Here is a 14,950-nt window from a genome sequence, read left to right as displayed (position 1 = left end):
AAAACCTAATCGACCAACCTTTTTCGAAATTAAAAGAGAAATTGCATGTTAAGAAATTAGGACGTCCTACACTAAATTTAAATATTGAAATTTCTGGAAAAAGTCGAGGAAATCATGTAGCCTACTAGTCATTTTAATACCGAAATGTGTAATGGAAACGATTGGTTTTTGCTGCGCTCATAAAACGCTTTCTCCCCCACCCGTGTATTCTGTTCAGAGGAGAAAATACATGGACAAACACCGGAGTGAAGGCTTGAATTAATTTGACTTAAAAAACTAGAAAAGCATGTGGGGCACATCTCCACTACGTGACTAGTTGTACCAGGTGGGAGAGGTGTAGTTTACGGATGGTTGGAGTACAATTTCGGGTGCACAGTCAACTTCGAGAAGGGGCTGTAATTACACGCGTTATCCGATTTAGATGCAATAAACATCATGCGTTTGCTAAATACACTATTTTTCATGCAGAACTGCCAACTTTTGTAACCGCGGGCCGCTACTGCTTTGTACCATCTAAAAAAACTCACTAATTAATCCTTAACCCATTTTCACGTGTTATGAAACTGCTTCGTCTGAGAATAGGTTCCGCGTGCATGGAATATGTTTAATCCAACTCTGAAATGGTGTTGTCCACTCAGAAACCTATTTTCGTCTTCCTTAGGGACGATCTTACAATTTGAAACTATACATTAGTTTTAGGGAACTATGTTTACTGTCATATCATAACTTTACAAAACTCCCATTCCAACCTACTTTATTCTGACCATCTTCTCCTAAGAAAAAAGGACTACCTCCATCCCTAACCCAAGAGATTAAATATATAAATGTATAGGATATAGCCCTATTGCCCTAACCGTTTCATCCTGCCAGTTTACTTGTTTCGCGCAGACAAGTGTAATGAACTTGGATCTATTCTATACCTCGCTTCTCATTTTGAACATGGTAGGCCTATAGAGTATATTTTTACATATATGAACTTAAATAATCATGAAAAAGTAACAATGTAATGATAGGGACGTGAATTTGTAAAGACGGTATTCATTAAACACGTCATTTGATATAACGTAAAACAGCAATATTATTGATTAAATACGCAATGAGAATGATGGATGGAAACGTTCATTTTCAGTAATTTCATTAACTGGGAATGTACTAGCTACTGGGATCGTATTAAATTATGTGTATTAATAAATAAGATATCCATTTACTTACTTTGTACGTAACCCTGTATCCGCGAATCGTTCCAGCAGTTATCACAGGAGGAGTCCATTCCAACGCCAGGTCGCTGCTTGTTTTTGAAATAAGTTTCAATTGAAGTATTTTCCATGGAGCTACAAAAGATATGAATTAGTGCATAAGAAGAGGACTAAACTGGGGTAACGTTAAATGGGGTGTAAGTTTATCAATATTTGTATATCACTATAGTATTACGTCTTATAAGTTGTGCATCTCAACATTTGCTGAATAATCCCGATGATATTCTCACTAACAAAGACACTGGAGCTTGTTTCTCATATTTAGTAGTGGTATTAGTAGTATTTATTTATTTAACCTGGTAGAGATAAGGCCGTCAGGCCTTCTCTGCCCTCTACCAGGAGATTCCAACTATAATATGACGAATACAATTACAATTAGTAAGAAATTTACAATTACAATTACAAATAAAATTACAATATTAAATTTACAATTACAATTACAATGAAAATCAAAGTACGAAAAGATTACCTGACTAATGAAAGCTAGATAATTTATCAACAGTAATCTCACTAGAGGTTTTGATTTATCTAGAGAAAATTAAAACTCGAGTGGGATTTAATTGACTATTACACGATTAGAAGTAAGTATATAAAGATTAGAAGTAACAAAGTACTCCAACACAATAAAATATTAATTGACTTACGAAAATAAAAAACTGTCTTCAAATTTGTACCATCTCAACATTATAAATATTACGCTAGTAGATGGCAGTAGTGTGTTATGGTTAGCTATTTTCTTGTTATCAGTTGTGCCAACTATGGAATCTTCATTGAACTGTGTGGTCGGTTACTTGTCAAGAAGGCTTTGCTGATTCAGTTTCATTTTTATTAAAACAGTTACATTCCACTTCAATTATATCGATCCCAGTAATCAACGTCACTTGACAGATGATTTTCAATAAATCTTAGTATTAAACAATCTCTGACGCGTGACTATTCATAATATCATATAGCAGAAACTATAACATAACCTAAATAATATGAACAAGTGTTAGAAAAGTTTTAATTAGGAATTAAATAAACAATAAACATTTTAATTAACGATAATGAAATAAAAAATAAACATGAATAATTTTAAAAGAAACAATTATTGAAAGTACAATTTTCAAATTTGAATGTTTTAGTGGTTGGTGGTTCAGTTGATGTTATATTGGACGTGTGCGTAAAAGAAGTGAACTCGTTGATGTACATGGTGTATCCCTCAACTTATTCAGGATTTCCGAATGGTGCTCTTCATTTATTTCAGGGAAGATACATAGCTATGACCAGTGATCTTTATTAATTCTTGTTCTTGAATGCCAATGCGAGTCATATTTGAAAGTGCTGTGCATCGACTGTAGTGGTTTGTAATTTTCTGTTTTTTGACGTCCAGACCAGAGCAGTTTGAATGTTGGCAAACAAAGAAACAAATGCTAGGGTAGTGATAAAAATAAACAAATGCTAGGGACGCGATAAAATTAAACAAATGCTAGGGACGCGATAAAATTGTGCGATAAGCAGCCATGATTGGTTGAAATACGCCCTTTCATACCGTTTTATTGGTCAAAAGTAGTGTGACGTAGTAAAAGTGTAATAGTCATAGAAAAACGAAGAATAGTTCATTCGCACACGAATAACGAAAACATTGTTTTAACATGCAGTGGGTCCACACCGTGGAGTAACGGTCAGCGCGTCTGGCCGCGAAACTAGATGGCCCGTGTTCGATTCCCGGTCGGGGCAAGTTACCTGGTTGAGGTTTTTTCCGGGGTTTTCCCTCAACCCATTACGAGCAAATGCTGAGTAACTATCGATGCTGGACCCAGGACTCATTTCACCGGCATTATCGCCTTCAGATCCTAAATAACCTAAGATGTTGATAAAGCGTCGTAAAATAACCTAATAAAATAAAATAAAATAAAAAAAACATGCAGTGTTCTGTCTTTGCCAGACCCCTCTGGCGGGCAACGACGCATCACTGCTGGCGGAAGGTTTCATTAACTCATGGTATGTTTAGTTGATCATTCATTACGACTTCGTATGCTGTGTCTTTAAAAATGTTATGTTTTATTTAAGGACGCTCGCAACTTCAGAGGTTATATCAGCGTCGCTGGATGTGCCAGAATTTTTTCCCGCAGGAGTTCTTTTACATGCCAGTAAATCTACTGACATGAGCCTGTCGCATTTAAGCACACTTAAATGCCATTGACCTGGCCCGGGATCGAATCCGCAACTTTGGGCGTATGCTGTGTCTTTAAAAATGTTATGATTTAAGAGAACGCAGAAAAAGATCAAAAGTATTAAAGGATGAATGGAAGAAAAATATAAACAAGAAGCTAAGCATGGAAGAAGAACTTTACATTGGCTATAAAAGATCAAAAAGTGACAAGGTGACTCACGATGCTCCTAGAGAGGCCAGAAAGATGGGACCTGAATGTTCCTCAAAGATATGTGGGACTTCAAAGGTCAAAAAATGCAGTAATATAACCATACAATGTGAAAAACCATGCCATGGAACCAGAGGAAGGTATATGTCAACAGTCTGGTGAATTAATTATTAAAAAAAACCACCTTCAAAGCCAAGTGGTGAATTAAGAAAGAGAAACACGTTAGTGTATCAATTAAGAGCAGGGAACGAAATGATGCAAGTATGCAAAACTATGTTTTTAAACACTCTTGGAATAAAAGACTGAACTGTGAGATATTGAACTGAACAATCTCAACATGGCATGTCCCCTTGTACAGGAGTTTCACATCCTATTGCAAAAAAAGACAAAAAAATTAAAGGAAAAGCTTTCATCAAAGCCTTTTGGATAGTGTTCCTAAACTGTCTTCACACAACTGTAGAAGGAGCTCCTAAAAGTTGTACCTTGAACCTGCTGTACAGTCTAAATTATAGTTATACGAACTGTATAAAAAAGATGTGAAGAAGACAAACGTGGAAGTTTGAGTTGTGATACATTTAATGAGAGTTTCCAGGAATCTAATCTCAGTTTGTACACGCCAAAAAAGGATCAGTGTGACATCACTCTCATTAAATGTATAAAATGTAAACGTGGAAGTTGTCCAAGTGGCCGCATGAACCAAATTATCGGGTCATAATTTCATGATGTATAATTTGGAAAGTAAGGATGCAATCTGCTTTAGGTTTGATGAAACACAGAGTGAATTGGTTGCCTCAACTTTCGCAGCACGTGTTTTGGAAACAAAGAAGAAAGAAACTTAGGAAAGCTCTATCCCTGTAATTAAATGCAGATGGTTGCAACTATCAAAACAGGAATTTTGTCATGGCAAATAGTTTATCACGACTGGCAATCAATACGACAGTAGTGATAACCCAAAATTATTTGGAAAAAGGACATACCCAGATGGAATGCGAATCGGTCCACAACGCCATTGAATGTAAACTCAAAAGCCGTTTATGTTTTCTCAGTCAGCATTCTCTTTTATCAAGAAAGGCAAGAAAAACACCCAGTGCTTATGATGTCGAGTATTTAGAATACTCTTTTCTTCACTAACTAAGAGTGGTCCCAGGAGAGTGACCTTGTCATAAACAGGGCCAAGACGAAAGTAATGAAATTCAGAAGAGGAGGACCCTTGGCAAACACCGATAGATTCACTTGCGGAGAACAAGAACTGGAAATAGTCAAAAGCTACAAGTACCTAGGACTTACACTACAAGTGACAGGCCATACCTTTTCCAAGCACATCGAAGACAGAGTAGTAAGAGCAATGAAAGCGACCTTCGAGATAAAGAAACTGAGTCTACTATCCGTCACGACAGCCCTGAGACTTTTCAACATAAAGATTGCGCCCATTGCCACATACGGAATACAACTAATATGGAACCACCTCACGTACTCAAATCTCAAACGGCTGGAGAGAGTCAAAGCAGCCCACCTGAAAAGAATGCTCTGCATCTCAAAATACACGCAAAGCAGAATAGCATATATCTTAGCAGACACAACCTACTTCATAGAGGACCTGATAGCAACTCACAGCCTGGTACCAACACCACAAAGCACCAGATTCCTGGAAGACAGGCGAGAGAAAGAAAAAGACATTAACCATGGACTTCTCAGCACCCCAGCAAAGATAAACAGTGAATGGAAGGGAGCCAACCTGCGCCATCTATACACGGGCGTTGCAGCCCACGGACTACGTCACCGAATATGCCAAACCAAGGGATACCACAGCCCGAACGACGGACGTCAGTGCACCATATGTGGAGGACCCTGCGATACATATCACATCATCGAATGCAAAGAAAGAACATTGACACTATCCCACTATGCAAACGATACTAACTTTACTTAATTATACTTGTGTAGGCTACACAGTGTGTTTAATAAATATGTTATTAATAGTGTCAAATGAATAATATTCTCCGTTTGTTGTGTGCAAGGCGGCCTTAAATTGACGGAGTCATTTGTTTTCATTTCATTATGGCCTACTGGTCTGAGGGGGCGATGATAAGCGCATTGTTATTTTAAAACTCTTATCATGTTAAATATCAGTCCTATCGAAATTTTGCAAAGAATAAAACTTATCAGAAATCATTTTTAAAGAAACTTTTGTTATGTAACATTTTTCATGAAAATCGATAATAAGCGAGATATTTCGATTTATTTAATTCAGGCCCCCTTATAACCCCCTTTTAAATGAAGTATTTTGAATGCCAAACAAACTTAATTTATATTCTAATTTACATAGAAATCCGTGCAGCCATTATCGCGTGAAAAATGTAACAAACATCCAGACAGGCAGACATACAGGGTGGTTATAATTAAACTGACGATGTTCGGTGGGGCACAGCACGGACTGTAATGATCGTAAGAGTGTGAAACCTCGTAGATATGCTAATTAACCAATGCGCTCGCGAATTATGACAAAAAATAATTAGTTCCAAGTCTCGCCACCAGGTGTAAATATGGCACTTAAGCAGTCAAAACGTGCAATTATCTGTAACTCTGACGTCAGTATGTTCTTCCCGTGGCTAACGAGAAAGTCTTTGGCACGAATCGGAGTCACGTGATCATCATGGTCTAGTCATGGCCATCTTGACAATCACCTACTATAAATACATGTTCAAAATTGTAAAAAAAAAAAAAAAAAAAAAAGAACAAAGGAATTGCTATATTAAACTCATGTTAAACGTGCATTTATATAAACTTGTTCAATGTTGGCCATGTTATGATTAAGAATGTCACGTCGCGCCGTAGCCTGTCTTTCTCATTAGCCACGGTTCTTCCGGTTGCATTGCATTGTGTCAGTTCCCTGCTGCTTGGTGACGCGTGTTGATTCCGTTAGTGAAGTGAATGTTCTTTGAAAATTTAGAAGGTTGAACTTTTCCTTGAGAAACTCAATGGCTATTGAGAAGAGAGACAGTGCACTGCTAGTGAAGTTGTTTTACTAGAATGACAGCAATAGCAACGCTGCATTGCGGGAATATCGCCGACAGAAACAGTTGAGAAGAGGTCCCATGTCAATTAATGGGCTGAAGAACATGATGAAAAGATTCGAGGAAACAGCTGAATTAGATGTCGCACTAGGGAGAGGATGGAGGCCCATGCCCATGGAAGTCGTTGAAGTTTCTGTAGCTGTAGCTGACGTGCAACACGACTCAAATTCTGCAACCAGTGCCAGAGCTGTGTCACGTGAATTGTCACTCCCCTAGTCAAGAGTTCGCAAGATTTTGCGGTGCATTTTACATTGGTATCCCTACAAAATTCATACTGTGCAGCAATTGAAATGATAGTAGGAGTGTGAAACCGCGTAGATATGCTAATTAAGTAATGCGCTCGCGAATTATTAAACAAAATTAGTTTCACATCTTACCACCGGGTGCATATATGGAGCTATAACCAGTCAGAACGTGGTATGGACACAGGAGAAGGGCAGGAAAGATCAAACACATGATAACGGCACATTTATTGGGAACTATGGCTACAAACACTGTTCAAAATGGCCTCTCACCTCAGCTACATGTTGTATCCATAACACGGCATGGTTGACAGTTGCTCGCAGCATATCTAGTGAAATCAGAGCGACGACGTCTTTGTATGCTAGCCTTTAGGTCAGAAATTAATTTTTAAACAGCTTTCCAATTAAATTACAAATTAACACATACGAGGTATCACTTTTCAGCCATCGGTATGACTTTTGGTTTCACATATTTATATTATGTATGAATATAATGGTTTAACATTAAATTGTAAACTACTGATATCATAATTATTCCCTCTGCTACCAGTTCTGTTCACAACAACGGCTTGTGTGTTAATAACTTATTAGATTTAGTTTAACTGACAAAATTCTGGAGGCAGTTAATAAAAAATTACAAGTTGGAGGGAGTTTCTGTGATTTATTCAAAGTATTTGACTGTATAAATCATAATATGCTGCTAGATAAATTAGATTATTATGGAATTAAAGGTGTTGCCCACCAATGGTTTCACTCATATCTCATAGATAGGAAACAGAAAGTTGAAATCAATACAACTATGAAATCTTCCTCATATGTAATCGTGAAAACTTTGTAACTAATTCAACAGTTCATAGCATAAATACACGTCAAAAATGACTTTCATACTCCATCGGCAAGTCTATAGTGCTATCAAAAAGGAGTGCGTTATATGGCAGTAAAATTTTTTAATAGCCTCCCTATCGATATAAAAAATAAAACTCAAAACATAAAATTATTTAGGGCCAAATTAAAGAAGTACCTAATTTCTCACGCCTTCTATTCTGTAGGTGAATTCATGACATTCAATAACACTTCATGAAATTGATACTAAAACTATGTGTTGTACTTGTAGACTATATTGTAAATCTTCTGTATATATTTCATCTAGACTGTAACTATAAATTAAGATTTTATAATAGTATTAAGTTTTTTGACTTGTTCCATATTATAGCTGTAAGCATGTAGGAATACCATGGAATGTTAATAAATACAATACAATACAATACAATACAATACAATACAATACAGGTTCGCGAACATCTAATCACTGACTAGCTGAACAAAAGCGACTAACAAAAAGCGGCTAATATTACTACTGTGTATTCGATTGGAATTCTAAATCGGTTATACAAAAAAAGTGATTTTTTAGTTTATCAATGTTATAAAACTGCCAAAGCCTGTAAATAATAAGCATTCATAATATCCGTTTAAAATGGTCAGTTTGGCAACACTTGTAACCAATTTTTCTTCCCATCATTCACATCGGAACACAGATAGCAACTCTCCGGCCCCAATGAGGTAAACTACGGAACTTTAATGATAATACACCTTAGTAAAACCCTCTGATATTGTGCTGGTGACGTTATGTGCTGTATTGTATTTGGGTAAGAACGGGAGCTCTTATAAGGCAAGCTACAAACATTGATCACACCTCATCTCATACAACTTACATATTGTAGCTGGAGTATAAAAATCAATGTAACGCATGCGTAATAAGTAAACACACGCTTCCGGCCTAACGCTATGGCTCAAGATATACCGCGCGACGTGTAATCGGCTTCTTCCAAAAATAGAATCCATAAATCGACAATAGTTATTCCGTATGTATAAGTCTCTCATTCTGAATAGTCAAGTTCTTTCTAAATTCTCTATCATTATGGCGGTGGTATCGCTAATATTATGATGTAATAATAATAATAATAATAATAATAATAATAATAATACATATAGGCCTAATAGATATATCAAAACATTTCGAAGAATGTTTAATGGAAAACTGATTACAAGCTAATCACACGAAAGTTCAAACATCTGTCCTCCTTTTCGGATAATACTTCTACTTTCCCTGCTGGAAATTGATTTTAATCCACTCACTAACTTTCCTTATGCATTTAGAGAAATGACTTGGTTTCTGGAGATGTTGCAAGGACATTTTAACTACACGTGTAATGTCGCCCAGTGAAACTGAAGTACCCACCTCCAAGAGTTCAAATGAATACGTAGTAAATGAGCAATTCTATTTTTCAGACTTGATGGCAATAGTAGGAACATTTTCTGAAATGATTCAACTTGCTTGGCATGATAATACTGAGGCGAAGTCGCATTGATAAACTAAATCCATTCACTTCATGATATAGTTAAAAAAATCGCTGAAGGTATCTTGCTTTGAAAGTCAGCGGCATTCCATGTGCAGAAGCATATCCTTGTGCAAGAAAGATGGCGAATTCATTTCATTCGGCTTTTCGATCTCGGCCCAGGTCGATGGCATTACTGACTCGTGTCAGTAGATTTACTGGCATGTAAAAGAACTCCCGCGGGACAAAATTCCGGCACACTGGCGACGCTGATATAACCTCGGCAGTTGCGAGTATCGTTAAATAAACTATGATTTAAATTTTCCACACTTTTGAGGATTTAAACTGTGTGCAGTGGGAAATTTTCTTATCGACGTGGTACCTTCCAATTTTGCTCTATTTAAAGAAAATACTCGTAATATATTTTGCATATCGGTATACAAGTAGTTGGCATTGTTGGCGATATCGGTGCTTTCACTTGGAAGATTTATAGATTGCAACAAAATCAGCAGTTGAATTCATGACTATACCTGGGATTTTGGGACAATGCCTATTTTGACCCTCAAGCATTAATACAAAGTTTTAAAAAAATGTCACGTTTCATGAAAAATCAGATTTGATAAGAGTTTCATAGTATCCTAAAATGCCTATTGGGGTCACTAACGCCTATTTCATGATTTTAGTATCTTCGACTTGATAGTTCTCATGTCCCATTATTTGTCATCTCCTTTGTTAGATCGGATAATAATTATATACCTAGTTCCATTTTAAATACTGAACAAATAAGTCAATATTATGCCATCTTAATTGTAATTTCCTGTGTAACGGTAAAAAATATTAGCACCTACCTTCATCTTCTGTTTTCGTTACTAGAACATTTGAAAATGGTGCTGGTCCGTCCGTAGTAAAAGCTCTGACACGTAATTGATACGCCAGACCTGGCAGTAACCCCATGAATTTCCTGGTCATTTTCTTTTGTGTCGAATACGACAGCCACCTCCAATGCTCCTTTCTCTGCACCTCGAAGTGTGTAACTGGGCACCACAAATGACTCTCTGAAGTGTACTGCAAGTGAAATAATAATTGTAATACAGTATTTTATGTCTAAAACAGAGTTGGCTCTACATTATGTTAATATTGACATTAAAAATACTGGATTTTATGTTGTGTAACATTAACCCTACTCATCAGATCTAGCAACAAGTCACTTTTACACGTCTAAAAAGTCTCACTAAATTGCTAGAAGAAAGAACAAGGAAAAGATAAGAGGTACGTCGAAGATTTTACAGAATGAACATCTTATTAGATGATGCACTAGTGGATGCAAACCGAAACTGTGACACCTGACAACAAGAACATCAGTTTATAGATTTCATTACAAAACAAACCCTTACCATTTCTCGATAGTGAAAACTGCATCTGCTTTGCGAAGTCCTTGGGGTAAGAAGGCATATAAAAATTAGCATAAAAGAAGAGAAACAAATAGCTACTAGATTACAGAATAACGACGGCACTAGTATCTCAATAATAATAATAATAATAATAATAATAATAATAATAATAATAATAATAATAATAATAATAATAATAATAATAATAATCATCTGTGTGAATTTATATAAATTTACAAAGAATACGAGTAAGTTCGAGGAAAATATTTTGTTGCCAGGAGCCTTTATAATAGACAGGCATTTCTTTCAACAATAATAAATAGAACAAGAACGATATGTAGGCCCTACGAAAACAGCGTTTATTTCGAAATCAAATTTCAGAAAGGAATGTTTCGTGAAAACAATTATTATTCGAATTATGACATAAGTAAGGTGATAAGAGGTGTAATAAAGAAAAATGTAGAAAAATGTGACTCTTTGAGGATTATCCATCACGAATCGGATAAGTAGGAGGTTAGCAAAAGCTAACATAAAAGCTATTTGTTCCACTTAAAAATGTAAGTACCGGTAGTGTGATTTCCTAAACCAGTAAGTATAGCAATTTCCTAAACACTTAATGTGGGGAAGTTCATATAAGTCAAATAAGCCATTGTAATGAAATATGAAAAATAGAACATGCTCCATATATCAGGTTGTACCTAAAAAGTTTGCAATAGCCGAGTATTGCATGAACCGCGAACACAGGATATTGTTTGATAAAAGCTAACTAGAAAGACAGACTATTCTGAATGTTTAATTACAGTTGCCATAGAAATTAATATACAGTATATCCCAAAAAATAAACAGGTCAGAGGGTGCATATGGACACCAAATTTAGATGTTTTTAAAACAAGTGAAGGAAAGTTTAATAATATACACTCAGGGACAAAAAAAAAAAACCCGGACACTTGTTTTATAAAAAGAAAAATTACAGGTATGTTAGCGTTTTAGTAGGCCATGCAATTTAATACCCATCAATTTTTGGTCATTTCGTTACCATGGATTCGTGTAAACAAGCCATTATTATGAGATACGCCATTTATTTGTAGAACGTCTCAGTTACTACAGAATTTGTGTCTGTGTTTTTGTTCTTTATTGTTGCTATTTATTTAATTTTCGCATTTTGTCAGTGTTTTGAGTGTATGTTGGTAGTCAAACTTTATTTTTTAAAGAATGCGATCCGAAAATATTGCTGTAGCCCAGCGGTCATCAGCACAGTGCACCCTGGGGCTAGCGTCTCTTACCCGCGGAGAACACACTGCACTATGGTGCAATCGTAGCTGCTAGCGGGTATGCTCTCTACCTCTTCCTGCTGCACGACGGGGCACACGGGACAGCTCCGCTTACCCTTTACCCATTTCAGCGAGTGCTGACGATCATGCTGTAGCCCTTGCTCTATATGATGATGGACGCAGTGTAGCCTACGTTACATCGCAGATATCATGGATATGCCTAGAAATACCATTCAGGATGCCCTAAAACATTTGAGATAGACACAAGAATGCACCAGGAAACCAGGTTCGGATCGTCCGCGATGCACAACTCAAAATGAAGACAGGCGCAGGGTCTTATCAGTTCTTAGGTAGCGCAACCTGCCAGCTACGATGGTAACCCAACGGTTTGACATGCATGGACGTCCAATATCGGTCAAAACAGTGTGAAATGATATCAGCTAAACCTGCAACTAGTCCCAGATTATTCAGGATGCATCGCGTCGAAATATTACGTTTTTCACAGGAACATAGAGTCTGGAGAAATGAACAATGGAGCTGTGTTCTGTTTGCAGATGAGTCCCGTTTCAATCTATGCTCACCTGATGGACGTGAAAGAATTTGGAGAAGGAGAGGGGAACGATTTTCGCAATTCTGTATTTCCTAAAGGTCATTTGGAGATGGTGGAGTGATGGTTTGGGCAGGAGTGTGTATGAATGCTCGTACGGAGTTGGTTTTCATAGATAGAAATCTAACAGCTGATAGGTACATAAATGAATGTTTGGTCCATCATGTAGTGCCATTTGGTCCATATATAGGCAGTAGTTTTCTTCTAATGCACGACAATGCACGCCCACACATCACTCGCGTTACCAGAGATTATCTACAAGAAATAGGGATTCATGTTTTACCATGGCCAGCAAGGAGTCCTGACATGAATCCAATTGAGCACTTATTGGACATGCTAGCACGGCGTATTAGGGAGAGGCAGCCACCACCAGAAAACTTACAGGAGTTAAGACAAGCACTTCTTGAAGCATGGGAAGACATTTCTCAAGAGGCCATTTCTAACCTGATACAAGGCATGGCAAGATGTATGGATACAGTTATCCAATGCCGAGGGAGTAATACACGTTACTAAAAATGTGATTTAAATGTTACAATCCCGAAACATCTGAGCCACAGCTGAAAAATGTCGTTACTGGTTTTACGCCTTTTGTGTCTTGACGAAAAGATTTTATTTCTAATAGTGTATTTATGATTAATTATACGATCCTTTGTATTAAATGCGTTTTACTATCATTTAAAAACCATTACATTTTATAACGTACTAGATCCTTGATTAACAATTTCTGACATAAAAGAAATGCCCTTGAACACTAAGTGTCCGGGTTTTTTGTCCCTGAGTGTATATTCCAAACAATACTACCGTAGTTGCTTAGGTTAATAATCTCAATTGATACTCACTTAGTTCAAACGCAACTCCTTTAAATTTAGTCTTCTTTAATTGCCGTCATATTTTGTGTAGCATCCTAGCTTTATACACCATTCGGTTTTCTACAGTGGCTGAAGCTATCGATTAACCTACATCATGGGTAACTGTATGCCGATTATATTAGCAACTTATTTTTAAAACCTTATGATTGGAGTTTTTTTCTCTGTTGTAATAACAATATTATTAGTTTCATTATCGTAAATTATTCATAATTCTCTTTTATTTAGGCATACATTTATATAAGTTCACATTATTCTGGTGTCTCATTTGATACCGACAATTAGTTTTCTTCCTGTAAACAATAACGAAGAATAATACAATTATAGGTGTTCAATTACCTGGAATAGTCAGACATAACAAGCTCAATAGAATAGGTAAACTCTCTGTTCATATCTATCTGACCTGATGATGGAATCTGTATGTAGTTCCGAAACGTTGGGAATGTTAATTTCCAGGACACGGTGGAATATCCGTAAGTCTATATCTGATTACATTTACCCTAAAAGTCTGAAGACACATAATATGTGTTAATATATTATGTTAAGAGTTTCATTTGGAAATTTCGACACTTCAGAATAACTTACATTCCAAGCAACGAGAAGACTGTCACTTGTAGCTTCGACAGTGTGAAGATGATACTGCACTGCCGTAGGCACTGAAAATAAACAGTGAATATAAAATTATGCTCATACGAGTTTCTAGATTGAGTTATTAAATTCAGTTAAATTCAGAAAGTTATTAAATTATTATTGTTCTGTAGAACAATGTAATATATTAGTATGCAGAAAGTCATGATATGGAATATTACTCCTAACATTAAAGCAAACAGCTTTAGAGTGAAGTGTCAATACCGGTAACTAAGTTATTGGAAATAAATAAAATAATATCATGTCTATGTTTCAGAAAATAAATTTATTCAGGTAGGTATACAAAATGTCACACCTAACGTGCCAAGAATTCAAAGCTGAAGGACACTAATTTAGAAATATAAAAATATAAACATAACAATATTGTTTCTTTATTCAGGAAATCATTCCAACATTAAGTTTTTAATTTAATAAAACACATATAAAATATTTATGTGTATACTGATACAGTTGACAATATGAATGAAATACGTATGATTTCATATACTTACTCTCAATTTTATTAATGTGTATAACATAAAATTTTCTGCAAAAAGTGGATATGTCTAAATGTTTTTTTTCTTTTTCCAAGAAACCATATGAAAGAGAACAGTGAAACTTTTTACAAAAGTTGGTACATATATGAGCTACCTATATAAAATATGTCAGCTAATTTTATTATATAAGAAACTTGAGGGACAGTTTTTTTTTTGTTTTCTGAAAAATTAATATTTTGGACTTGTCCGGTTTTTGCTATCATCCCTTCAATTTCCTTAAAGAAGGAAAAGATTTAGACAGAATCAGCTCTTTAAACTTATTAATTTTTGTAAAGACAAAAACAGAGATGGAATAAGTTGTTTATTCATAATGTATTTGTAGAGGGGGAAAACATCTATAGCAATCATCTTTTTATTGTT

General features: G+C 35.9%; 1 protein-coding gene across 1 annotated transcript in view; it reads right to left on the bottom strand.

The window, feature by feature from the left end:
- LOC138710486 (uncharacterized) overlaps nucleotides 1-14,950 on the bottom strand; it is a 157,018-nt gene that overhangs the window by 43,711 nt on the left and 98,357 nt on the right. The window contains exons 15-17 of the mRNA XM_069841415.1: nucleotides 13,992-14,062; nucleotides 10,120-10,336; nucleotides 1,213-1,331 (exon numbers count right to left, since the gene is read on the bottom strand). Of these exons, the coding sequence (XP_069697516.1) occupies nucleotides 1,213-1,331; nucleotides 10,120-10,336; nucleotides 13,992-14,062 (407 nt within the window). The remainder of the gene's footprint in view (nucleotides 1-1,212; nucleotides 1,332-10,119; nucleotides 10,337-13,991; nucleotides 14,063-14,950) is intronic.

This window comes from Periplaneta americana, chromosome 12 (genome assembly GCF_040183065.1).
Source record: "Periplaneta americana isolate PAMFEO1 chromosome 12, P.americana_PAMFEO1_priV1, whole genome shotgun sequence".
Taxonomy (NCBI): domain Eukaryota; kingdom Metazoa; phylum Arthropoda; class Insecta; order Blattodea; family Blattidae; genus Periplaneta; species Periplaneta americana.
The sequence above is the reverse complement of the archived record's forward strand: the minus strand, read 5'-3'. Positions and strand labels throughout refer to the sequence as shown.